The sequence below is a fragment of the Sciurus vulgaris genome (genome assembly GCF_902686455.1).
Source record: "Sciurus vulgaris genome assembly, chromosome: 17".
Taxonomy (NCBI): domain Eukaryota; kingdom Metazoa; phylum Chordata; class Mammalia; order Rodentia; family Sciuridae; genus Sciurus; species Sciurus vulgaris.
The window spans coordinates 49,063,450-49,090,560 of record NC_136478.1 but is presented as its reverse complement, the minus strand read 5'-3'; the positions used below and the strand labels follow the sequence as shown (position 1 = coordinate 49,090,560).

Here is a 27,111-nt window from a genome sequence, read left to right as displayed (position 1 = left end):
ATAATTTCTTTTAATTTTGAGTTTTAAAATGTAAAAATATACATTTTAATAAACAATTCTGACTTTTTGAAATATGACAGTTTTCAATTACTTAACTGTATACTCTTTCATCTGACCTGTAGATGAAATATGACTCCTCTCTATTTCTCCAACCTTATTTTAGGACCCTAGCTTGCTTTGCACACTTTAGGCTAGGTAACTGAAAGTACAAGGTGAACCTGAGACAGTTTTTTTTCCCACAATGGAAGGAAATAGTAGAGTGTCAGGGAATTATCAAAAGGACACAATATTCAGCTTGAGGGGCTCCCAGTGGCCAAATATTAGATAATCCAAGTATCAAAATGAAGTAAATGGGTCACAACTCATTGAATAACATAAGACGATGGCTGAGAATGGAAAGATCTTCCTTACAGTAAAATGTCAACTATTACATATAATAAGAAAAGTAATTAGAAAACCACAACACAACCATCAGAGAAATTAAATGGCTTAGGTAAAAATTATCAGGAGATGCTAAGACTAGTGGGTAAGAGTCTGAAGAACAGGATGTTACATAATTTCAAATACCTTCCAAGAGAACACTGAATTACTGTAAAGGGGAATTTGACAATCGTACAGTGCATAGCCTGGGTAAGAGCACCTTAACCAAGAGAGTGAAGTTAGCATCACTGACTTCCTAATGTGATGCACTAAAAAGGAAAAAGCCCTATGCACATAGTACACTTGCCAAAGTACACACAACATGAATCTTACTATTAGGAAATATTAGATGAACACAATTGAAGGATATTTAAAAAAATAAATGGCCAGTATTTTCCAATAATGTCATTGTCATGAAAGACAAAAACGATGGGACCTACTTTTGTGTGATTCATTAAAAATATGTAAGGGGACAGGAGCTGTGAGGCATGCCTATAATCCCAGTGGCGTGGGAGGCTGAGGCAGGAGGACTGTAAATTCAAAGACAGCCTCAGCAATTTAGCGGTCCTAAACAACTTAGCAAGACCCTGTCTCCAAAATAAAAAAATATATATATAAAAAAGGGTTGGAGATATGGATCAGGGATTAAACACCCCTGGGTTCCAACCCCGGTACTAAAATAAACAAATACATGTATCAGTGGCAGGAGATGCAGCTTAGGGGTAGAGCACTTGCTGAGCGCATCTGAATCCCTAAGTTCGATCTCCAGCATCGCAATAAATAAATAAATTATATAAATATGGACAGAGTATTATAAGGCAAATGTGGAAAAATATGAACGATTGGTAAATTGGGGGAAGATTATAGGAGAATGCTTTTGCTGAAAGTGTGAACATAAACTGGCTGCTTATCCCTTTACTTTTCCTCCCTTATGTAATCAAGCACACTAAATGGGGGAGGAGGCTGATCTGTGGATAAATAGATACAGACACAACGTAGACCCACACAAAGAAAGACTGGAGGCACGGACAAATTAAATAAAAAACTACATCCAGGACAGAGGGCTTCTGAGGACAGGTCAACCACCCATGCCTTGGGCATTCAGTAACTCAGGAGCTTGGTGCTGTCCTCTAGGGAAAAGGTAGAGAACAGGGCAATCTTCCAGGAAAAAAAATCAGCTCTGAAGAGTTGAAAGTAGCCAATAAAAGAAAGAGACAAGCTTTTTTCTTTTCTTTTCTTTGAAAGGGGAATTCAATTTGGAAAGAAAAGAAAAAAAATGGATATGGAAGAGCTTTTGGAAATTAGAAATGATCAAATATAAAGCTAGAATTATTCTTAAGCGTAAAGGTATAAAGAAAATAGAAAACAAATTTTATTTTATTTTATTTATTTATTTATTTTTTTGCAGTACTGGGGATCGAACTAGGACCTTGTGCTTGCAAGGCAAGCACTCTACCAACTGAGCTATCTCCCCAGCCCAGAAAACAAATTTTAGAGGCACAACTCATGAAATGTTCTCCCATGAAATAACAACTCCCTGAAGAGAAAAATATCTGAAGTAGATTGTGAAAAAGAAAGAAAAGAGAGGAGGAGAGGAGGAAAGAAGGAAAAAATGAAAAACTCAGAGGTGGAACCTAGACAGACTGCAAGTGATCAACAAATGGCATTAGACTTGATTGCATGACTATTGGAAGACCATGAAGTGATGCTTCCAAACTCCGAATCCAGGTAAAGTGCTATAGTAAAATAAAGACATTTGCAGATATGAAAGAACTTGAAAATTTATTTCTAGCACATGCATCTTAAGAAACTTACTGGAAAAAGAACTTTAATAAAAACTAGATGATTTCAAGGTACAATCCGATGGGAGACACAGAATGAAGGACCGAGATTCTACTTAGATGTTTGAACAATTGATTTGATGATTTTTTTAAAAAAAGTCTCCATGAACATTTATCATGTGCTCAAATATTTCTAGAAAGCAGCATCAGGTACAAAAAAAAATCAAAGTTTTGATAAACAAAAATAATATAACTACTCCATACTGACTTAACCAACAATTGAGATATAACTATATTTGGACGTGGTCAAAAGAGAAAGAAGAGATCCAAGGTTTTTGTTCTGCTTTCAAAGAAGTCTGTTGATTAGTATAGTGAACAATTTTATTTCTAAAGGTATTTTAAACTACTAAAATGAGACCTTTTCCTTTACAACCTTTTTTTTTTTTTTTTTGAGTCAGTAATTATTTGCCTAAGTCGCCGCACCACAGTCGGAGGGCACACTTAATGGCCAGATTTGGATAATCCCAGCACTCGGTTTCGCAGAGATCCACAGAATCCACGGAAAACAAGAACCAGAAGCCGCTGGCCTGGCAAACCATCCCCCAAATAACACACGATGAGGGACAGCCACGTCCCCAAAATCTCGGGAACTTCACAAATGGAAGCGCAGACTGGACAACACCCGGCGTCAGAATCGGGCAGAATCATGAAATTTCCTAAGGGCCACCAGGTCCCAGATCCCCACCGAAAGAATGGCGCGCGCTGAGCAGCAGCCCCAAGCGCCGGAGACACAGCCGCGGCGCCCCGCTTGGCCTGGCACAAGGGGACCCCCGGCGGTCACTCAGCAAACTCCACAGGCCGATCGCCTCGCGCGGGACCACGCTCGCGGCACCGGGCGGTGCTAGCTGCGTCCCCGCCACCGTCAGGGTCCTAAGTATTCAGCCACTGAGGCGAGGCTCAACCTCCTCTTTCCGGCTCAGCAAGTGGAGCCCCACGGCCGTCCCGGCTCCGCGGGGCGGGGGCGGATTTGCGCCGGTTCCCCGTGCGCCTGCGCAGTCCAAATAGAAACGAAAGTCCAGGGTCCTCCCGGTCGCCTCCTGAGCAAGCGGCGAGAAGCCCAGGACCCAGTGAAAAAGCCAGAATATACGGCCTTCTGGTTTGGGGCCAGAACACCCATAAGGGAGCAGACTCGGATTATCCTCAATAGCACCGGTCACTCACAGGGCCACCACTGGACGCCAGCTCCTCCCGGGTACTGCGTCCCTGCTCGGTCTCCTCGCCTTTCCAGCCGGGAGTAGCCCGGGACTCGCCCCTGTCCCGCGCCTGCGCACTGCGGACCGAGTCGGGCGCCCTCCGGGTTCTCCAGTCGCGGAATCCGGGGCTTGGCGGTTCTCGGGGTCCGGTGAGAACTGAGCGCGGTGAGCCAGAATCGGGTGTGGCCGCCGTTTTTCTTGGGGAAAGGAGCGCGGGACCGGCCAGGCTCTGCGGATCCTGAGCCCCGGGGGCCGGTGTGGCAGTAACGGTGCCGGTCCGGGTTTGTGGGTGCGGCCTATCGTGCTATGCGAGATCCTGAGACCCCGCGCACCTCCGCTGTCTCGCTTCAGCCACCTGGGCCTGGCGGTGAAGAACGCCCTAGAGGGAAGTCAGAGCTGGAGGGCCACAGTGGAAGTCCCCTGCAAAACGCTGGGTGGGACCTAGATTCCGGTCAGGCCTCTGGGGACTGGGAGGACCCGCTGGACAGCTCTGAACAGGATTGGTGGCGGTCCCCCGGGGAGGAGCAGACTCAGGTGTCCAGCTACATCTTATTTACAGATGTGAACCCAGATAGGGGTGACTGCGGGCCTTCTCCCATCTCCTTCCCGTTTGCATTCGTGCATGCATGCCGGCGGGGGTTATCCCAAGCCGTGGGAGCATGGAGGGTGGGTTCTGAGAGTCCAGACAAACCCTGGGTGTCATGAATCCTCTCTGCTTCTGCTGTCCTGCCAGTCTCAGAAAAGGGCTTTGAAAAGGTGAAGCGCATTGCTGTTGCTCCTCCAAGAGCCAGATTTCCTGTGAGTCTGTGTGGCTTCTTTGTTTCTATGAAATGCATTTCATTTTCAGAACACAGGATTATTTGATTACCTTTCCTTGAAAGGTCCTCTTTAAGACTGATCTGTTAGGGCTGGGGACGTGGCTCAGTCATTAATTTGGGCCTTAGGATTTCCCTACATAGTCAATGACAAGGGACCTAATTAAGAGATTATTATATAAGCACTGGTTTTCTAAGGTTTCTGATGATCTGGAAGTATGCCTACTGAAGGCTAGTGTTCATGGTTTGTTCTTGGCTGTGATTTGTTAAGTAGTAATGTAGGGTTTATATACCTTAGTTATTCCAGAGTAGGAGTGGAGTTTTTTGTTTGTTTGTTTTTGATGTTGTTGTTGGTTTTAATCCAGGAAATTCATGAATGAAATTTTGGTACCAATGCTGGGGTTGTGGCTCAGTGGTAGAGCGCTTGCCTGGCACCTGTGAGGCACTGGGTTCAATCCTCAGCATTGCATAAAAATAAATAAGATAAAGGTATTGTGTCCATCTACAACTAAAACAATTAAAAAAAAAAAAAAAGAAAGAAAGAAAGAAAGAAAAAGAAACAAAAGAAATTTTGGTACCAGCCAGGTGTGGTTTGAGGTTGGGCAGCATGAGTTTGTTTTGGGTATATCTGTGAATGGACCGAGAAAGGGTAAAATAGTAGTGACTAAGAATATTGCGCCTAGATTAAGAGATTTGAATTCCTTCTTTGATAATGTTCAATTTGTAGATTCCAGGTGAGACATGTAAAACCATTTTTTAAGATTTTTCTCAAAGATTTGAAAAACTATTAGCCAAGATTGTGCTGTAATAAGATATAACATTTTTCTTTTTTAAAAAAATTTAAATGTGTGTGAATAATCTGTTGTACATTTATGATTAAATAATTCTAAAGGAGGGGACAAAAAAGAGGATTTGAATCCTGTGACTCAAATTTGAGCAACTTTGAACTGTTTTGTGCTGCTTCATGTTTTGTAAAGTCAGAATTGTAATAGTATATATTGAAAAGCAACTTTTATGATTTCATGAATTAATAGCTGTACAACTCATTGAAAAATACTTGGCACTTAATCCCAAATTAATAATAGCTATTACTATTAAAGGGTGATGTTCAGTCATTGCCTATCAGCTTTCTGTATTTCCAAGGGCAATGAAAATGTGCAATTAACTATGAGTTAAATCACACTCCTCCATTACATGAAGGGGATTTTTTTGTTTGTTTGTTTGTTTGTTTTGGGCACTAGGGATTGAACCCAGGGTGTATACCTTTAAGCTACATCCACAGCCCTTCTCAAAAAAAAAAAAAAAAAAAAAATGGTTTTTTGAGACAGTATTTTGTTGAGTTGCTGACTAGCCTTAAACTTGTGATCCTCCTATCTTAGCCTCTCTAGTTGCTGGGATTACAGCCATGGGCACTCCTTTGCCCAGCATAGGAGGAAATAATAAAACTGGAGGCTTTTTTTTTTTTTTTAATGCAGGGATAGGTTTATGTAATAATAAAAATTTTGTTTACATTTAGTTATGAGGGAAAAAATGTAATTTCAAGAAGTATTGCTTGTTGTGAGTAAAATTCTTCAAGAAGTTGTTAGGTTATGTAAGAATCTTGATGCTATGATAAAGGTTTATAAGCTATTTTGGCAGTAATTTAATAGTAAAAGAGCAAATATTTAATAACTTTATTTTTGAGACTAATTATTAAACAGCTGCTATGAAATTAAGCATTTGTCTTTGCTGTATATTCTTTCTCTCTTTTTTCTTTTTTCTTCTTTCTTGCTGTATTGGGAATTGCACCCAGGGTTTCCCACTTGCTAGGCAAGCCCTCTACCGCTGAGCAACATCCCCTGAGCCTGTTGCTTTTTGTTCAGACAGCATCTTTCACTAAATTGCCTGGGCTGGCCTAGAATTTGCATCAGCCTCCCTGAGTACCTGGGATTATAGGTTATGCTAAATGCTCCAGGCTCATGTTGTCTCATAACCGCTTTGGAAATGTTATGAACCAGGATTGTGGTCGTGAAGGAAGGATATCAGGGAATTGGTAAAATAAATATTCAGGAACTAATAATAATTATGTTTTTCATTTACAAGAATTTCCCTACAAGCTGAGTGAAGCAGTTCAGTGACTTCAGAGGCTGAGGCAGGAGGATCTCAAGTTAAAACCCAGCCTTGGCAACTAGAGCAACTTGGCGAGGCCCTGAGGAACTCAGCAAGACCCTGTTACCACTTATTCAGTCCCATTTAATTAGTTTTCTTCATAACTGTAGATTATCCTCTCCTCCCACTAAATTATAATTTTAATGGGTTTAGCTTTTTCTTCTATTTCTGATAGAATTAATGCAGATTTGTGAAATAATTAGTAACAGGAATCCATAAAGAAAATTAATGTTATCAATGGTATCAACATTGAGATACAATCACTATTAATATTTTAGAGTGTATTTTCCCCAAAATACTTCTAAAAGCAAATGTGTTTATGTGTGTGGTTTTATTTTTGAAGAACAGGATAATACTAGTTGAAAAGAGGAATTCAATGCTCTTAAGAATTTTTAAGGTAAAATTCCTTTAATCCATCTCTGGTTTGACAAACCATTTAGATATGTATAATTATTAGATTAAGAGATTTTGGTTGTTTTAATTTATGATTTTAAAGTTAATTTTTAAAATTTATATATGTATATATATAAATTTAGTTTAGATGGACACTCCATCTAAACTAAATTAACCCCAGCCCTTAAAGTAATTTTTAAATCTCATAATTGAAATTCTAAATATTTTTTTAATCTGTTGATGTCTTTTTCCCTTTGATGATTTAGAACTCTAATCACATTTTATATTGATTTATAAATTGACTTTTTCTTTTTTTTAAATATTTTTTAAGTTGTAGATGGACCTTTATTTTATTTATTTACATGTGATGCTGAGATTTGAACCCAGTGCCTAACACATGCTAGGCAAGCGCTCAACCATGGAGCCACAACCCCAGCCCCTGATCTTCTTCTTTTTGTATATCTTGAATATTTTCCATTTCTTTACTCTTTTCTGAAACGTAGTATTATCTTAGTATCAGACTGATTATCTTAGTATCTAATTTTAGAGATATTTTCTAAATCATTAGGAAATCAGCTGTTGGTCAGAAATTTCCAAATAGCCAAGCAATTCCTTCATCAGACTTTCTGGCTTCTGTGGTCTTGGACCAACTATTCATCTCAAGGTCATGTGGATTACAGAGATAGGAACATACAGGAATGTGGCATTGACTTTTGCCAGGTAGGGTACAGGTATTTGAAGCATTTGGCTATATTTCAGAAGGATTGTTTTACATTCTTAGAGTATGAAATAGAGCTTTGCTATTTTATTTACTTAATTATGCAGTACTGAGGATTGAGTGGCAAGTGCTATGTCCCCAGCTCACATTTGGTATTTTATCCTTCATATCCTTTTGGAATTTCATCCTTCATTGAGCAATAATTATTTTCTAGAAAACTAAGCTTATGAAAAACGAACTTATTTTGATTTCAGAGAAGAAAAAGACTTGTGCAAGGAAGGTACAGTTATCTGAGTATAACTCAGTCTATAATGGCACTGACAAGACCACAATAAAATGAACTGAATATTCATTTACCTGAAGTGGAATTAAAACCATGTTGGAAGGACTGCAACTGGGCATATGTGGGGTTGAGGTGGTTGAGTAAAAGATAGCTTAAACTATGCCTTTCATAGTAGGAAATGAGTAAGTAATGATTAAAACCAAAAATTCAGAAGTAGCACTATTACTGTGTTATGAAATGTAATGGGCAGGGAGTAGAGCTCAGTGGTAGAGTGCCTGCTTAACTGTGAAAAGCCTTCCACCCCCACAAAAAGAAAGAGGTACAGAGTTTAAATACCAAAAGAAACAAGCTCAGAAAGGTAAAAATTGTTGCCTTCAGATTTGGAAGATGAGGGTCAGGGTAGCAGGGATAGAACTTTGGGGACCTTTTGTAATAGTTTGTAATATTCCTTGTACAACTCTTTTTTTTTTCACATTCAAAATTGGTTGTGTAATCCTTTCACATTCTAAAGGCATTGATACAACGTGCAGTTACATGAAACAGCAAAAGCAAAAGAGGCAATTTATGTATATCCTTCGTGTGTTTTAGCATATTTTACCTTTAAAGCAAATTTTGTACAAATTTGTACAAACATGTCAATGTATTTGAAAAGTTGAAGTTACTTTAAAAAGGCTAAGCATATACCTAACCTGTAGGACTTAGTTTCATGCCATTGTCATCTGACCACTGGAAAAAAACACAAAAAACTGAATGACAGTAACCCACCTCAGTGAATTTTACCAATTCAAATTAGAAGGGCTTCAATTTACAAATCTCTTTTCAATATTAATGAATGAATATTAATGCAGTGCACATCAGAACAGCCAATTAATACAAGTAACAGCAATCCGCTGTTTTATTATATAAATTAACCCATTTCTTATAGGCCAGGGATGGTAGAACGTCTCCTGGTCTTTCGTTCCTTCAGCCTCCTGATTGCAGACTTGACTGTGACGGCAGAAGAGTGTTGTAGGTCCAGGCACCATCAGCCACTGTTTTCATGCAGGAACCACAGTGCCAGTTCACCACAGCCTGGTCTCTTCATCTTGGTTTTGCCACGGAAGGAGCAAGTGTACTTGGCGTGCTGGCTGATTTCAATTTTCTTCATTTTCTGGAGGGAGGCACCGTAGCGGGTCCCGTATTTACCGACGATTCCAACCTTAGTGCATTTAGCCATGTCGCTGCGATGTAGGCCCTAGCCTCGAGAGCCCTTTTACAGCTCTTTTGAATTATGTCTAGGTATATGTGATTCAGACTTCTAAAATTTTAACTAAAAAATTCAGAAACTTCAGCAAGGAACAAAGTAAAGATTACCTGGGATCCCATCTAGTAGTGGTAACGCAATGAAATTTTATTCCAGTTCCTAGGTCATTTTATGCACACGCATGGACATGCATGCATGTGTATGTAGTCTTGCCAAAATATAGCCACACTACGGGTACTATTTTCAAACCTGTAGTGATCATCTTCCCATGACATTAAAAAAAGAATTTTAATGGGTGCCTCATTTCCATTCAGAGAATACATAATTTAACATTTTTGAAGAACATTTAGGTTTTTTTTTTTTTTGGTCTCATTATAAACAATTTGCACACCATTTCATTCTTTCTTTATCATACTATTTAGTGTCTATTTTCCCAAAACCTTAGCAAATATGAGGTATCATCAGTTTTTCAGATCTGTTAATCTATTTCATTTAATATGTCTCCTTACTTACTGGTAGGTTATAACTAATGAATTGATGACTTATTGGTACTTCCTAGAGAATAATGCTCGCTCAGGTTTCACATATTTACTTCTCTGCTGTCTGGATATCGAGGTAGATTGGATGGTAATTGAGATAATGCAGGCATTACTGATGATCCTGAATAGGAAAATAGTGAGCAGTGAACTCTGAGGATTCTGGGCTAGTTAAGCCTAGGGACAGGGATGCCAGTGGACAGCTGCTGTTTTGCCATGGCTCTCGGCATGATCTGTACAGGTGTTTCTTGAAATGTGGCCTCTGGACCAGCAGCATCAGCATCACCTGGGAGCTTTTTAAAAATGCAGATTCACAGGGGCAATCCCAAACCTTCTGAATACCAAACTCTGGGAATTTTTAATTTGTTCTTTTTAGATGTGCGTGATAGTAGAGTGTATTTTGACACGTTATACATACATGGAGCATAACTTATTCTAATTAGGATCCCATTTTTGAGGTCGAACATGATGTGAAGTTTCACTGGTGGTGTATTCACATATGAGTATATGAAAGATATGACAGTTCATTCCACTGTTTTCCTTATTCCTGTCTCCCTTCCCTTCATTCCCTTTTGTCTCATCTACTGAAGTTCTATTCTCCCCTCACCTTACATCTTAGCATTCTCATATCAGAGGGAACATTTGACCTTTTTTTTTTGGGGGGGGGGGGTTGGCTTATTTCACTTAGCGTGATACTCTCCAGATATCCATCTATTTACCAGAAAAAGTCATTCTTTTTAATGGCTGAGTAACACTCCATTGTGCATATATACAACATTTTCTTTTATCCATTCATCTGTTGAAGGGTACTAGGTTGGTTCCATAGCTTGGCTATTGTGAATTGAGCTGCTATAAACATTCATGTGACTATGTCACTGTGGTATGCTGGTTTTAAGTCCTTTGGATATATACCAAGGAGTGGTAGAACTGGGTCAAATGATGGTTGCACTCCTGGTGTCTTGAGGAATCTCCATACTCGGCAGTCTGTTGTTTGGTGTTTTTCATTTTGTTGTTGTTTTTTTCTGGTGCTGGGGATTGAACCCAGGACCTTGTGCATGCAAGGCCAGCACTCTGCCAACTGAGCTATATCCCCAGCCCTGTTTTGTTTTGTTTTTTGTAACAAATTTTTTTAGTTGTTGAACCTTTATTTTTTTATATGTGGTGCTGGGAATCAAACCCAGGGCCTCACACATGCCAGGCAAGCGCTCTACCACTGAGCTATAACCCAAGCCCTCAGCAGTCTATTTTAACTAGTCCTCCAGTTGATTCTGATATGCACTGAAGTTTGGTTACCAAATTTTGCTGCCTATAATAATCTCCAAAGGGAGATTTTATAAAAACCTGTTGAGGTCTTTTAAAATCCTGATTCCCAGGTCTTACGCTATACTAATTAAATCAAAATGTTTCGAATGTGAGTCAGTATATTTTAAAGATCTCCAGGTGATCTGGTTTGAGGCGGTCAAATAGATTTCTAAATCCAAGAAGGAAGTTCTGGTTTAGAGGGTGTAGACTGCTCTCAACCAAGAAAGTGGGAATGGAGGGAGGAGGATCTACTCAGGACTCCGTGCAGCACACTGTCATGTCCAGATCCTCCTCCCTGGGTGTGGGACAGAGACTTCCTGGAAGCCCTCCTGTTAAACTGCCTGAGCATGTGCTTTGATGCAGAAGAGTCTGCTCTGTGTCTGTTTCTTGTACAGCTTACTTCCCTATAGTTTGGGGGAGAGTATGTATTACCTCTTACTTTCATGACTTTGTGTCTTGGGAGCCAGGATTGCATGCAGGATGGAGAAATGGCCTATTTGGTTTGTGTGTGTGTGTGGTGCTGGCGATTGAACCCAAGACCTTGTGCATGTGAGGCACTACACACTCTACCAACTGAGCTATATCCCCAGCTCTAGTATATATGGTTTTTAAAATTTGAGAACTGTTTCTTATGACTGCACATTGTTCCTACAGCTCTGGCCTTTCTGTGGAGTCTACTTCTTCAGTAAATGAACCTTGAGGAAAACTGACCATTTCTTGCAATTCTAAAATCATGGCTCATGTAAGTTGGTTTCTCTATTTGAAATTCCATTTTTTTTTTCAGGTTATGCGAACATTTTCAGTGTTGCTCTGAGACTCCCTAACAGAGCCCCATCCAACACCTACTCCCTAGTGAGGGAGCATCTCAGGTGCCTCCTGTGTACCCCTCTCTTTTCCACCTGTGTCCACCAGTACACTGACCAAATTATTCAGCATCTCTATTGTGCTTGGTCTGTGCCTAGAGCAGGTGAAGCAGAAATAAAGTCCCTAGGGTGGGGGTTGGTATTTGATCTGAGACTCTTAGTGTTAGAAAACACTGATCCTAAGAACACTGCCCAAAAGAATATAATGTGAGTTATAAGTTTAAATTTTCTAATAATCACATTCTAAACATATAGAATGATATGCAAAACACATATATAATCTTAAATACTTAAGTAGTAACACTGAAAAAACAGGTGCAGTTAATTTTTTTAAAATTTATTTTTATTGTAAACAAATTGCAGTTAATTTTAATGTTTTATTTAACCTAATATAACCAAAATATTATCCTTTCAAAGTATAACCAATATAAAAATTGACATATTTTACATCCTTTTTTCCTTTCTAAAATCTTTACTGTATGGTCTATATTTAGTACATACAGCACACTTGATATGGACTAGTCACAAATTAACTGCTCAGTAACCATGTTTCTAAGCTAGCATGTTTGACATTGAAACTTTAGAATTGTGCATAATGTAAATTCAAAATGTAATTTAATATATTTAAAAGTATAAAAATATCTAATAGAATTATTAAGTCTTAACATCAAAAAATTGACTATTATGTGTTCAATTTTAAAATTTGTTATAATAAGGATGGGCTGGAGTTGTGGCTCAGTGGTAGAGCACTCACCTAGCATGTGTGAGGCACTGGGTTCGATTCTTAGCATCACATATAAATAAATAAAAATAAAGGTCCATCAACAACTAAAATTTTTTTTTAATTAAAAAAATCGGTGTGATAAGGAAAAATGCAAATGATGCAATTTAATGATAAAGTTAGGTCTGGAAGAAATTCTTTATATAAACACTGCTTTTTAAAAATAGAGATTTTACAGTTCATTAGGGGAAAATTTCCATTAATTTTCTTTTCTAATTCTTAAAGGAACAGAGAATAGAGTAAATCATACTTATCAAGGTAATTTTAGGCTCTTTGTAAGCAGTATTCTTATGAACCTATTTCAGTTAATAGGGAAATTTTGATGTCTGGAAATAAATTAGGTATCCATTTTATATGTAAATTTTAGCTGTAGTAATCGTGGGCAAACTACAAATTCTATGCATTTGTACATTCGGCCCGGGAACTGTATTTGTACAGCCTACAAGCAGATGGCATTTTGAAAGAACTGTTTTTAAAAAAGGAATATGCAACAGAGATGATGTGTGGTATGCAAAGCCTACATTATTGGCCTCATATGGAAAATGCTTACCAACCCCTTGTATACATTAAGAAACCTTCAAGAGGACTGGGAATGTAGCTCAGTGGTAGAGTGCAAAGCCCTGGAACCAGAAAGAGAGGGAAAGGAGGAAATCTTCAAGAACATGTAGATACTCTGTTTTGGTCATGCTTATTTCCTTATTCCCACTTAACCCATATCATGGGTGTCCAGCTTTGGCTTATTCACTTAACATATAAAATGAGCAGATAATCAAGACTCTTTTTCCACCTTGAAAATGTTCTTTTATCTTACAAACAATACATGGGTTTGTCATTTCAGGATTTGGTGATGTTCAGAGATGTGACTGTAGACTTTTCTCAGGAGGAGTGGGAATGCCTGAACTCCTATCAGAGGAATTTGTACAGAGATGTGATTTTAGAAAACTATAGCAACTTGTTATCATTGGGTAAGCTTATCTGTGTGAAATAATTTAGAAATAAACAAGACTGAATTTCAAGGCTTTCTTTCTGAAAGCTAGCTGACAATCTCTTTTTGGTTTAGAAATGGGTATCTTCTATTAAGCACTTTTATCTTCTCCCCAAATTCAGTGACCGTTACATTTTCCTTTGTCTTACTATGTCTTCATTTTTTTTTTTTTTTAAGACAGGGATTGAATCCAGGAGTACTTTACCATTAAACCACATCCCTAAACCCCTTTTTTTTGTTGTTGTTGTTGTTGAGGGACCTTTATTTTATTTATCCCAGCCCCTTTTTTTTATATTTTATTTAGAGACAGGATCTCCCTGAATTGCTTAGGGCCTCACTAAATGGCTGAGGCTTGCTTTGAACTTGTGATCCTCTTCCTGAATCCTCCCAAGTCACTGGGATTACAGATGTGTGCTACCGTGCCCAGCTGTTATTACTGCTCTTTAATAGCAGCTGGTATAAATTCTTAAAATACAACAAAAGTACTGTCAAAGAAATCAAATTTCAGGGGCTGGGGTTCTGGCTCAGTGGCAGAGCACTTGCCTAGCACTAGTGAGGCACTAGGTTCAATCCTCAGCACCACATATAAATAAATAAATGTATTATGTCCATGTGCAACATATATATATGTGTATATGTATATATATACACATGTATATATGAAATTAAATTTCATACTGCTGGTTCATGTTATTTGTGGACTCACCTGTAATGAGAATAGGAAGATAGAGTTTCTGGCTCTGCCTATCTATTAAAAGAGTCTGTACAATGTATATGGTGCTGGGGTTGAATCCACAGTTTGTCAAAACTCTATTGGATGCCTGTAATCCCTTGGGTTCAATCCCCAGTACCAAATTTAAAAACAAAACAAACAAAAAAAAAAAAACAAAAAAAAAACTCAAGTAGACATACTCAGTTTCCTAAAGTAGACATATTAACTTTTTTTTTTCTTTCTTTTTTCTTTTTTTTGTAGTAGTGAGGATGGAACCTAGGGACGCTCTACCACTGAGCTACATCCCCAAACCTCCTTTTTATTTTTTATTTTGAGAAAGAGTCTTGCTGAGTTGCTGAGGCTGGCCTTGAACTTGTGATCCTCTTGCCTCAGCCTCCCAATTTGCTTTGATACACACCCTATGCCCAGCTGACATTATTTTACAACTGCTTTGTGCTTAAAAGTCTAAAATACATGAACTTTGCATTTAACATTAGGTGAATATCCTGGCACAAAGCTTATTATTTTTCTGTCAGCAAAATAATATTAAAAAATATTACTAATAAGCATATGGTTGTGATACTCTAGGAGTAATCTTAACACATTAAATCAAGCCTCACAACAATCCTGTGTATACACTATATCTTTTTTTTTTTTTTTTTTCGGTACTGGGTATCGAACTCAGGGCCTTGTGCTTGCAAGGCAAGCACTCTACCAGCTGTGCTATCTCCCCAGCCCCATATACACTATATCTTTATCTCCTTTTTACAACTGAGCAAATTGAGCCACAGAGAGATCATATTATTTGCTCTGGTAACCCAGCTCTCAGAGGCAGGATTCAAAACCAGTCTTCTCAACTATTACTTTCTCTCAAAGGACAGCCTAATATGAGTTTAAATTAAAATAAAACCATGTACCTACCTCTCAGTTCTTGTTTTTCTTTGTGATCCTGAAGTAATTATAATGTGTGTGTGTGTGTGTATAAAACATATATATATAAATAAATATAAGTATATATACATAAAACATGTATTTCTTATAGGTATATAAGGATTTTATGTTTTTTTATTTCTTTTTTGCAGTCCTAGTAATGGAATCCAGGCCCTCACATATGCTAAGCAAGTGCTCTGCCACTGAGTTACATCCCCAACCCTTTTTTTCCCCACAAATAGGATGTTTTATTTGTCACTATTAAAAATCTGAATTTTAAACAGATTCTCGAACTGGTGGTTCATATCCGTCAGCTTGTTCAACTTTAATACCTGTCTCATCTCCAGTAGCATTTCCCAAACTACTACTTTCACCATGAAGCTTCATGGTTTTTCCTAATTCAAACTTGGGCTTCCTGCAGTAATTATAATTTGAATGGTTTCAATCCTAATAACCTTTTTTATTCTGAAAACTTGATTAAATAAATTCTTTCTATAATGTGTTTGATTTTCTTCTGTCAAGCAGGATGTTCAATTTCTAAGCCAGATGTGATTACCCTGTTGGAACAAGGGAAGGAGCCCTGGATGATTGTGAGGGATGAGAACAGAAGATGGAGCCTAGGTGAGTGAGTGCTGTTGGGTGTTATAGCATGGCACACACCTGCTGGGAAGGTTTCTAGAAGGAAACAGCCCCCGCCCCCACAGATCTTGTATGTGAAGAGGAGACCTAAAACTTGAGAAGAAAACTTAGATCTTCTCAGTATGAGTTACCAAAGAAATTTCATCTTCACTCAGCTTATCACTTGTTTCTCATACTCATATTTCCCTCCCACGTCAGGAGGGGTAAACTTTCTTCCCTAATAGTAACCATTTTACCTGTATTTTGGATCTAATTCCTTCTAGCTCATCTTTTGTATTTTAACTTTTTTATTTCTTTGTTGCTCTCCTTTCGTGGAGTTTACACTGTAGTGGGGCAGTCTATAAACCAACACGTAAACACATGAACAACCTGGGCTGGAGTATAGAGTACTTGCCTAGCATATGTGAGGCCCTGAGTTTGATCCCCAGCACTGCAAGACAAAGCAAATAAGAGGCTTACGAAATATACGGAAATGATTAAGTAGTATAAATATAAGTGAATAAGGTAATGATATGGAGAATTAGAATGAGTGAATTTTAGGTAGAGTGGTCAGGGAAGAGGAACCAGTTTGAAGAAGCTCCAATTGACTGAACATGGGATCATTTGAGTGTTATTACACTTTTAATAATGCTTCTAACACATAAAATATACTTAATTCCATAATTTTTTTGTGTGTGGGGGGTGCTGGGGATCCAATTCAGGGCCTCAAGGATGCGAAGCAAGCACTCTACCACTGAGCTACACCTCCAACCCCCTCCATAAATCCTTAATGATATTAATAGCAAATTGTTGGCCATTGGAATATACTCAAGTGTTAACTAATTTTAAAAACAAACTCAATAGACTTAAAGTCAAGAATCACATGATTATTTCAATAGATGCAGAAAAAGCATTTGATAAAATACAGCACCCCTTCATGCTCAAAACACTAGAAAAAATAGGGATAGTGGGAACATTCCTTAACATTGTAAAGGCCATCTATGCTAAGCCCATGGCTAATATCATTCTAAATGGTGAAAAACTGAAAGCATTCCCCCTAAAAACTGGAACAAGGCAGGGATGCCCTCTTTCACCACTTCTATTCAATATCGTCCTTGAAACTCTAGCCAGAGCAATTAGACAGACCAAAGAAATTAAAGGGATACGAATAGGAAAAGAAGAACTCAAACAATCCCTATTTGCTGAGGATATGATTATATACTTAGAGGAACCAGGAAATTCCACCAGAAAACTTTTAGAACTCATAGGTGAATTCAGTAAAGTAGCGGGATATAAGATCAATGCACATAAATCTAATGCATTTTTATACATAAGTGATGAATCTTTGGAAAGAATAATCAGGAAAACTACCCCATTCACAATAGCCTCGAAAAAAATAAAATACTTGGGAATCAATCTCACAAAAGAGGTGAAAGACCTCTACAATGAGAACTATACAACACTAAAGAAAGAAATTAAAGAAAACCTTAGAAGATGGAAAGATCTCTCATGTTCTTGGATAGGAAGAATTAATATTGTCAAAATGGCCATACTACCTAAAGTGCTATACAAATTCAATGCAATTCCAATTAAAATCCCAATGACATACCTTACAGAAATAGAGCAAGCAATTATGAAATTCATCTGGAAGAAAAAGAAACCCAGAATAGCTAAAGCAATCCTTAGCAGGAAGAGTGAAACAGGGGGTATCGCAATACCAGATCTTCAACTCTACTACAAAGCAATGTAACAAAACGGCATGGTATTGGTACCAAAATAGAAAGGTAGATCAATGGTACAGAATAGAGGACATGGACACAAACCCAAATAAATACAATTTTCTCATACTAGACAAAGGTGCCAAAAATATGCAATGGAGAAAAGATAGCCTCTTCAACAAATGGTGCTGGGAGAATTGGAAATCCACATGCAACAGAATGAAACTAGACCCATATCTCTCACCATGCACGAAACTAAACTCAAAATGGATTAAGGACCTCGGAATCAGACCAGAGACCCTGCAGATTATAGAAGAAAAAGTAGGTCCAGATCTTCAACATGTCGGCTTAGGACCAGACTTCCTCAACAGGACTCCCACAGCGCAAGAAATAAAAGCAAGAATCAATAACTGGGATAGATTCAAACTAAAAAGCTTTCTCTCAGCAAAGGAAACTATCAGCAATGCGAAGAAAGAGCCTACAGAGTGGGAGAAAATCTTTGCCAATCATACTTCAGATAGAGCACTAATCTCCAGAATCTATAAAGAACTCAAAAAACTCTACACCAAGAATACAAATAATCTAATCGACAAATGGGCTAAGGAAATGAATAGACACTTCACAGAAGAAGATCTACAAGCAATCAACAAACATACAGAAAAATGTTCAACATCTCTAGTAATAAGAGAAATGCAAATCAAAACCACCCTAAGATTCCATCTCACCCCAATTAGAATGGCGATTATCAAGAATACAAGCAACAACAGGTGTTGGCGAGGATGTGGGGAGAAAGGTACACTCATCCATTGCTGGTGGGGCTGCAAATTAGTGCAGCCACTCTGGAAAGCAGTGTGGAGATTCCTTAGAAAACTTGGAATGGAACCATCATTTGACCCAGCTGTCCCACTCCTTGGCCTATATCCAAAGGACTTAAAATCAGCATACTACAGAGATACAGCCACATCAATGTTCATAGCTGCTCAATTCACAGTAGCCAGATTGTGGAACCAACCTAGATGTCCTTCAATTGATGAATGGATAAAGAAACTGTGGTATATATGTGTATATATATATATATATATATATATACACACACACACAATGGAATATTACTCAGCCATAAAGAATGATAAAATTATGGCATTTGCAGGCAAATGGATGAAATTGGAGAATATCATGCTAAGTGAGATAAGCCAATCTCAAAAAACCAAAGGACGAATGATATCGCTAATAAGTGGATGATGACACATAATGGGGGAGGGAGGGGTTAGTGTTAGGGTTAGAGTTAGGGTTAGGGAGGGGGGCAAGAATGGAGGAAGGTAGGACTGTATAGAGGGAAAAGAGGGGTGGGAGGGGTGGGGGGAAGGGAAAAAATAACAGAATGAATCAAACAACATTACCGTATGTAAATTTATGATTACACAAATGGTATGCCTTTACGCCATGTACAGACAGAGAAACAACATGTATCCCATTTGTTTACAATAAAAAAATAATAAAAATTAAAAAAAAAAAAAAAGGGAGCTAAACCACAGTCATGACAGGCTGCATTCAGGGCATGAAAGATTTCAGGACTAGGTAGCCAATTCCAGGAAGGCTACTAGATTAGGACTGGCCTTTGGCAAACAAACAATCAGGAGCTAACAAGCCAATGCCTAGCATTCCAAAACATACACTTCAAAATGTTAAGACCTGGGTACCCTAAGCCAATGGAAACATGCCAAACCACACATGCTGAAAGATCAGCCAGTTGTGTACTCTGCTTTGTTCAAATTTCCTGCTCTACTGTGGAGCTCATAAAAATCCCACTGAATTGGGACTTGGGACTCTCAGCAGGTCAGTGAATGCTGTGAGTCTGAGCTCGAGCTTTCAATAAAGACCCTTTTGCTTTTGCATCAGGAAAAAAAAAAAAAAAAAAAACAAACTCAAAGAAGCATTTGTCCTGCCTTTGTTAGAAGAAATATACCAGTAGATGGTAGATGGAAGTATGTTTCTCTTCATAAAGTTATTCAGTGAATGAAGAAGGAATGATAGAATGTTACCAAATTGGAACTCCTAATGATACTGGATCTCAGTATTGAATATCAGTGCTGATAGTAGCACAGAAGTAGACACTCAGACATTGTGTTTCCTCTAACTGAAGAACACAGCATCACCTATAAAGTAACTTTGAGAATATAATTGATCCTGAGTAGATGATCAAGCTTCTAAAGCCACCTCCCAATTCATGGGAAGAAGACAAAGGAACATGTTCTACCCCTTAGGAATATGGCTAGCAAAATTCAGAATGTGGGAATCTATAGAACCAAGACTGCTTTTTTAAACACGTACGTTACAAGAGAAATCATAAGATGGTGAGAGAACCTGTAGGTAAAAAGAGATGAAAAAATATGCCAATCAGTTGTACTTTATGAACTTTAGATAAATTGTTTTAAAATGGTTTATAATTTTAAGACTGTTGGAAGTGAACATTGACTTTTGATAATATTAAAGAATTAATATTATTTTTTAGGGTTGGATAATGGTGTTGTGGTTATGTTAAAAGTTCTTTTAGAGATAAGTACTGAAATAAGTACAGATGAAATTACATAATATCTGAGATTTGCTTCAAATAATGTGAGGAAAGTAGATTGATCTGCACATAGGCTATTATTGGGAATGGGTTGATGGTTGTTGATACTGAATACATGGAGATATATCATACTGTTCTAATTTTGTGTATGTTATAAACCCTCTGTAATAATGTTTTCTTTTGTTGTGTTTTTGGTTTTAGTTGTTTTTTGTTTGTTTGTTTTTGGTACCAGGGATTGAACCCAGGGGCACTTAACCACTGAGCCATATCCTCAGCCCTTTTTATATTTTACGTTAGGAAAGGATCTTGCTAAGTTGCTTAGGGCCTCCCTAAGTTACTGAAGCTGGCCTTGACCTTGTGATTTCCTGAGTCACTGTGATTACAGTGTAGTAATGTTTTCTTTTAAGAATTCTTGGGAAATTAAAAAAGAAAAAAGGAAGAAAGGCAATCAAGAAGTGGGGAGGTGAGGCTGTAGGAGAAATAAAACAATTCTCTGGAAAAATTCTGCCATAAAGGAGAAGCAGACAAATAGAATAAAGGGAGCGTATTTTAAGATGTGAGGTAGTAGAACATGTTCACAGGCTTAAGGGAATGATTTCAAAGAGAGAAACACTGATGAGGTAAAAAAGAGGAGATAGTTTTGTAAATAATGACTTTTAGTTAAACGGGAAGGAGTGGAACCAACTTATGAAGGAAATGTTTGCATATGATAAGGATTCAGACAGGTTGGGTTGATTGGATAGTGTGGAGAAGGGGGAAATACATATTTTTCTTCCAAATAGTTCAAAATACCAAGATTTAAAAAAAAAAATCTGGAACTCTAGCACTTTATTAGCTACATCCTGGCCCTTTTTATTTTATTTTAAATAGTCTAGGCTGACCTAGAACTTGTGATCCTCCTGCCTCAGCCTCCCAAGTAGCTGGGATTACAGGCATGTGCCTCCACACCCAGCAGTGCCATAGTCTTAATCTGGTTTGTCACTTAGTGGGAGACACATGACAGTCTCAGGTTTACTATGTCAACAGTGGAAAGGTTTTGTATTTTTCATGAAAACTTCATATTTTATAGGATAAATTTTATAACTTGTTCTAATTTGTTTACTACTGAATATAGACTTTTTGTTCTAAATTTCTTTATGCTTATATTTATTTTGTGCATTGTCTGCTCACTTTCTTTATTCCATTACTTTTCCATTCTTCACTGTTTCTTGTATCAATTTGTAGGGGCTTTTATGATGTGAACATTAACATTTGCTTGCTTTTCTTATGAAATTTTTTAGCACTTTATTTTTATTTGGATTATGACTTCCCTTTTTAAATTACTCATTTAAAATTTTTAACTTGCAAGTGTATCCACAATTACCATCTTATCTCTTAATGTTTATCATACCTTTTTGTTTTTGTTTGCTTTTATTGGTGCATTATAGTTGGGTTCATTTTGATGTGATCGTTCGTACATGCATGGAATTTAACTTACTCCTTTTCAGTCCCCAGGGTCTCCTCTCGCCCTTTTTTCCTGCCTTTCCCATTTCATGGCTTCTTAACTGCCTGCTCATTTACTACTGTTACATAGCCAGTTCTGGTCATCTTATCTATCACTTATATCTTGTCTTACTGAGACCCTAAATTGACTTTCTCCTCAGAATTTTACAAAATTTCAATAATTTTTTGTTTTCTTACATAGGAAAGCGGGGAAACAGCCATGTAATCTTCATCACAGTATTTTGTGCATCATTCATTTTCTCTGCTCACATTTTACCCATACGACTTAAATTTTTAAAAATATTTTTCTAGTTGTCAATGGGCCTTTATTTTATTTATTTATATGTGGTTCTGAGAATTGAACCCAGTGCCTCACACATGCTAGGCAAGTGCTCTACCACTGAGCTACAACCCCGGCTCAAAAGTGATTTTTTAAAAATATAAATATACATAAGAAAAATACACCAATTATTAGTGAGCAGTTCACTGAATTCTAAGAAAGAAATCACACCCTTCTTGTCAGCAGCCTCAGAAGTCGAGCTTTATTGGAATCCCTCCTGTGGCCTCCTCCTGACTCTTGGCAGTCATTCCTCCTCTCTGCCGTTAACCACTGTTGGACTTTGGCAACACTACAAATCAGTTCACTTACTTTTGACTTTATAAAGATGAAATCATACAGTATCCTTTCTATTATGTCTGCCTTTGTTTCCTCACCAGGCCCTGTGGATTTGTGCTCACGGTTGCATGTCATCATTTCTGCTGTTTGCTCTTGTTCTATGTTGATGTGCCGTCATTTACTTAGCCATTTATCTGTTGATGGACACTGGAATTCTTTTCAGTTTGGGCATATTACAGATAATATTGCTTTTTTTTTTTACATATATATATATTTTTTTAAAACCCTATCTTTTAAAAAAGTATTGAATACTTATTACAAAATTGCTAAGAAAATACACAGTTGAGAAAACCATCTTTTTGCTTAGAATTTACTCACCTTTTATTATGGCATAAACCTATTGTTAAGCCGAGGAATCATTAAGATACTATAAGGAGTACCCAAGTGGATTTGGCTATGAGGACTTCAGGGAATATATGGATAAGTGTGTAAAGGAACTGAACAGTTTGAGTATTCATAACATAGATGTGTATCATTAAATAAGTCAAGTAAAATAAATAAGTAAAACTTCTCGTTACCTGGTTATAAAAGGACGCAAAGTACCCTTGTGACTGCACCAATAAGAGTTCAGCTGCAGTGGAGATATCTACAAGTGTAAGTAGAGAGGCTGTCAAAAGGGTCATCAGGTGGAAAGAAATCACCATTTTCCATTTATATATTTGATGAAGATAGCTTAAATGTGCTTGTTTCCCACCTCTGTTGGAAATAATAAAAAGAATATTTAATCAAGCCAGGCACAGTGGCACACTTCTGATATCCCAACTACTCAGGAGGCTGAGGCAGGAAGGTTGCCAAATCTGAGGCCAGTTCAGGCAGCTTAGCAAGACCCTGTGTCCAAAAATAAAAATTAGAAGGGTTGGTGATGGAGCTTACTGATAGAGCACTTCCTTAGCATGTGCAATGCCCTGGGTTCAATCTTTAGTATTCAAAGAAAAAAGAATGTTTAACGAGGCATAGGTTTAGAGGTAGGGCTGCATATTCATTGTTAACTACTTACGGGAATTTAATAATTAGCAGTTACTACATACTGTTAATCAGTGGTGAGTGAATATTTGTTTCTGTCTTTGGGAAAGTTTAAAGTAAGAAAATAACAAGAATAAGCAGCAGAGATATTCATGAGTAAAAACAAAATTGAGAAAATATTAAGCAAGGAACAAGTGACTAGGATAGAAAACAAAGAATATAAAATAGAAGTCAGCAGGGATAGTTTTCTGAATTTTAAGATGATATATGACCATTGAAAGGAATCCAAACCCAAGTTGGGATTCCTGGGACACTCTACAGGCAGTGAAAAGCTGTGAGAAATGAAGATTGTATTCTAGGAACTGAACAGTAGGCAAGGGTGACAGTAAGAGAGGCAGCCAAGGGGACGCGGGGTGGAGCTGAGGCCTGATGGTGAGCTGACGCCTGGCTAGCCCGGTCAAGTGTTTACACTTTGTTATCTCCAACAAGACAAATCACTAAGAACATTAAGAAGGGATTCTCAAACTTCAGTCTTCATCCAAATAATCTCATCTTAACTCATCATTTTCATATTACGCTTAGCTATTTTTCCCCAATTACATAGGTTTTTTTAGCCCATTTACTTCAAGTGAGATTTATTTTCTGTGGTGTTTTTGTTTCCTGTGATAAAGTTTTTATTTGCTTATTTCTTCAAGGATAGGAAAATACTGTTTTTATCTTGTTTTCTTTCAGATTTGGAATCCAAATATGACACTAAAAAGTTATTTCAAGAAAAGGATATTTGTGAAATGAATTTATCTCAGTGGGAAATAATGGAAAGAATTAAAAGTCGTGGCCTTGATTATTCCATTTTTGGAGAAGACTATGAATATAAAAAGTTTGAGGAACAAGAGGGTCCTCACAAAGTCTACTTCAGGCAAGTGACAAAAAACACCCCTGAAAAAATACCCACTTATAGAAAACTCACATCTCTTGCTCTGTATCAGAAAAGTCATAATAGAGAGAAGCCCTATGCTTGCGGGGAGTGTGGGAAGGCGTTTAGAGTACGCCAGCAACTGACTTTCCATCAGAGAATCCATACTGGGGAGAAGCCCTATGAGTGCAAACAATGTGGAAAGGCCTTCAGACAATGTGCCCACCTGAGTAGACATCAGAGAATTCATACATCTGACAAACTCTATGAGTGTAAAAAGTGTGGGAAGATCTTCACATGTAGCTCAGACCTTCGAGTACATCAGAGGATTCATATTGGTGAGAAGCCCTACGAATGTAAGGAATGTGGGAAGGCCTTCAGAGTGCGGGGCCAACTTACTCTGCATCAGCGGATTCACACGGGCGAGAAGCCCTATGAGTGTAAGGAGTGCGGGAAGACCTTCCGGCAGTACGCACACCTTACTCGACACCAGAGGCTTAACATTGGCGAGAAGTGCTATGAGTGTAAGGAATGCGGGCAGGCTTTCCTGTGCAGTACCGGCCTTCGAATCCATCACAAACTCCACACCGGCGACAAGCCCTATGACTGCAAGGAGTGCGGGAAGGCCTTCAGGGTGCGGCAGCAGCTGACTCTGCATCAGAGGATCCACACCGGCGAGAAGCCCTACGATTGCAAGGAGTGCGGGAAGACCTTCAGTCGCGGCTATCACCTGACTCTCCATCAGAGAATTCATACAGGTGAGAAACCTTACGAATGCAAGGAGTGTCAGAAGTTCTTTCGTAGGTACTCAGAACTAATTTCACATCAAGGTATTCATATTGGAGAGAAACCCTATGACTGTAAGGAATGTGGGAAGGCCTTCCGGCTGTTCTCACAACTCACGCAACACCAGAGCATTCACTTTGGTGAGAAACCCTACAAATGTAAGGAATGCGAGAAGACTTTCAGACTGCTCTCACAACTCACTCAGCATCAGAGCATTCACACTGGAGAGAAACCCTATGACTGTAAGGAGTGTGGCAAGGCCTTCAGACTTCATTCATCGCTTATTCAACACCAGAGAATTCATTCTGGTGAGAAACCCTACAAATGTTCGGAATGTAAGAAGGCCTTCAGACAACATTCACACCTTACTTACCATCAGCGAATTCATAACGTAACTTAATAACTATGAGAATCCTTCAAATGTGAACATAGTGTTAAGGAGCATTAGAAAATAAATTCTAGAGGGGGGTTTTCAAATGTAGGAATCCCTTTTGCTTCATGCTCACAACCTAGTATAAAGTTTGTATTTAAAGGAAACAATATGTTAATTTAATGACTATGTAGCAGCCTTTTTTCACCAGTCAAGCCATGTTAAACTGTAGGAAATTGACTCTAGAAAGGAATTTTGTTTAAGAAGTATGGAAAAGCTTTTGTTCTTTCATCATCCCTCTTCTGTCTGTGTGGTGTGCCTGCGAAGGTCGCCAGGGCACCATCTCACGCTGAAAACAGATAAATGAAAAGAGAGAAAAGTCATTTAGTCTGAATTTCCTACATAAACTGTATTTCACGACAACCAGAAGTTAATGAGGTAAAGTTCTTTGTTAGAGAATTCCAGTAAATGAATGCACAAAGAATTATAGAATTAGAAAGTTCTATTAGGAAAAAAAAACATGTTGTAGCATGTAATGTAATAATGGATGTAGAACCAGTTCTCCATAGAGGTCAAGGCCATTAAGTGAAAGGTTGACTTGAACTTTACAGTGAACAGATCAGGCTGACAACATCTGAATCCAATGATCAGAAGTAGGACAAGAAAATATTATGTGCCTCCTAATGTGCAATAAAATATACTCATCTTACCAAAAATGCTGAACCTGAATTCAAGCCTGAATATCCAACTCCAAGTTTAGAGAAAGTAGGGAATGGAGGAACATAATTACATGACACAGCAAGAAGCAAATCTAAATGTGGGTGATTCTACAAGAGAAGTGACACAGCTTCTCAACCAATAAAATGACATTGAGAAAAGGAGCTAGAACTCCTAAGATACTGAAAAAACTAGAGCCATATCAATCAAATGCAATGAAAGAATGGTTCTTCAGGTCATGACATTTTTTCACAACAATTGGGAAAATGGGAATGTTCCTAGTAGTAGATAATGTTAATAAATTGTTTTTATTGGGTGTGCAGAATAGCATTTTGGTTATGTTAAAAAAAAAAAAAAAGTCTATCCCTTAGGGATGTATATACATAAGATGCTGTGATGTCTGGAATGTTCTTTAAATGTTCATGCAAAAGAAGTGAGAGCCAGGCATGGTAGCACACACCTGTAATGCCAGCAACTTGGGAGGCTGAGGCAGGAGGAGCACAAGTTTGAGGCCAGTCTCAGCAACTTAGCAAGACCCTGTCTTAAAAAAAAATTAAAAGGTCTGGGGATGTGGCTCTGTGGTTAAGCACCCCTGGGTTCAATCCCAAATTAAAAAAAAAAAAAAAAAAGTGAGGGGGATAACATAAGATAGGTAAAAAGATGGCCAACTAGATGTTGAGTACATGGTTTTTGGTTTTTATTTGTTTTGTTTTTGAAATTCTCTTATGAGTTTTTATGTATTTGAAAATTTCTATAATGTTCTTCTGAAGAAAATTGATGAAATTATAGCCAGTTTGAAAAGGATGATTTTTAAATGCCTAAATATTAAAATTTGTGGATGTTACCAAAGGTCTGCACATTGGGATATTAAATACACTATAATGTATTGAGAAAGTTGTGACAGAGGGTCCAGATTTTGCTCATTGTCTCTGTGTCAATTACAGTATCTGTCACACAGTAGGCATTCCATATGTTTAAAAAATAAGTAAAGAAAAGCAGCAAGCTGGGGTCGTGACTCAGTGGTAGAGCACTAGCCTAGCATGCCTGGGGCTCTGGGTTCAATCCTCAGCACCACATAGGAATGAAATGGAGGTATTGTGTCTACCTACACCTAAAACAAAATATTTTTTTTT

At 38.0% G+C, this 27,111-nt stretch overlaps 1 protein-coding gene and 1 pseudogene across 8 annotated transcripts; one reads left to right on the top strand and one right to left on the bottom strand.

The window, feature by feature from the left end:
• The first annotated feature begins 3,168 nt into the window (after positions 1–3,168).
• Positions 3,169–27,111, top strand: LOC306649174 (uncharacterized protein). Of its 7 annotated transcripts, XR_013760584.1 has the most exons (6): positions 3,169–3,453; positions 11,547–11,634; positions 13,375–13,501; positions 15,686–15,784; positions 23,925–25,884; positions 25,925–27,111. XR_013760584.1 is itself a non-coding variant. In XM_079119957.1 (5 exons), exons 2-5 carry the CDS (start codon positions 11,626–11,628, stop codon positions 25,289–25,291), a joined length of 1,602 nt encoding a protein of 533 aa, XP_078976083.1. In that variant the 5' UTR covers positions 3,169–3,453; positions 11,547–11,625; the 3' UTR covers positions 25,292–27,111. The 7 variants fall into 7 exon arrangements, 6 of the variants coding, with proteins under 6 accessions (XP_078976083.1, XP_078976087.1, XP_078976088.1 ...); XM_079119957.1 differs by having other exon boundaries at positions 23,925–27,111; XM_079119961.1 differs by having other exon boundaries at positions 3,175–3,453; positions 15,689–15,784; positions 23,925–27,111.
• On the bottom strand, positions 7,955–11,036 carry LOC306649192 (large ribosomal subunit protein eL43-like; annotated as a pseudogene). The gene has a single exon. The product of its transcript is annotated as a large ribosomal subunit protein eL43-like (transcript).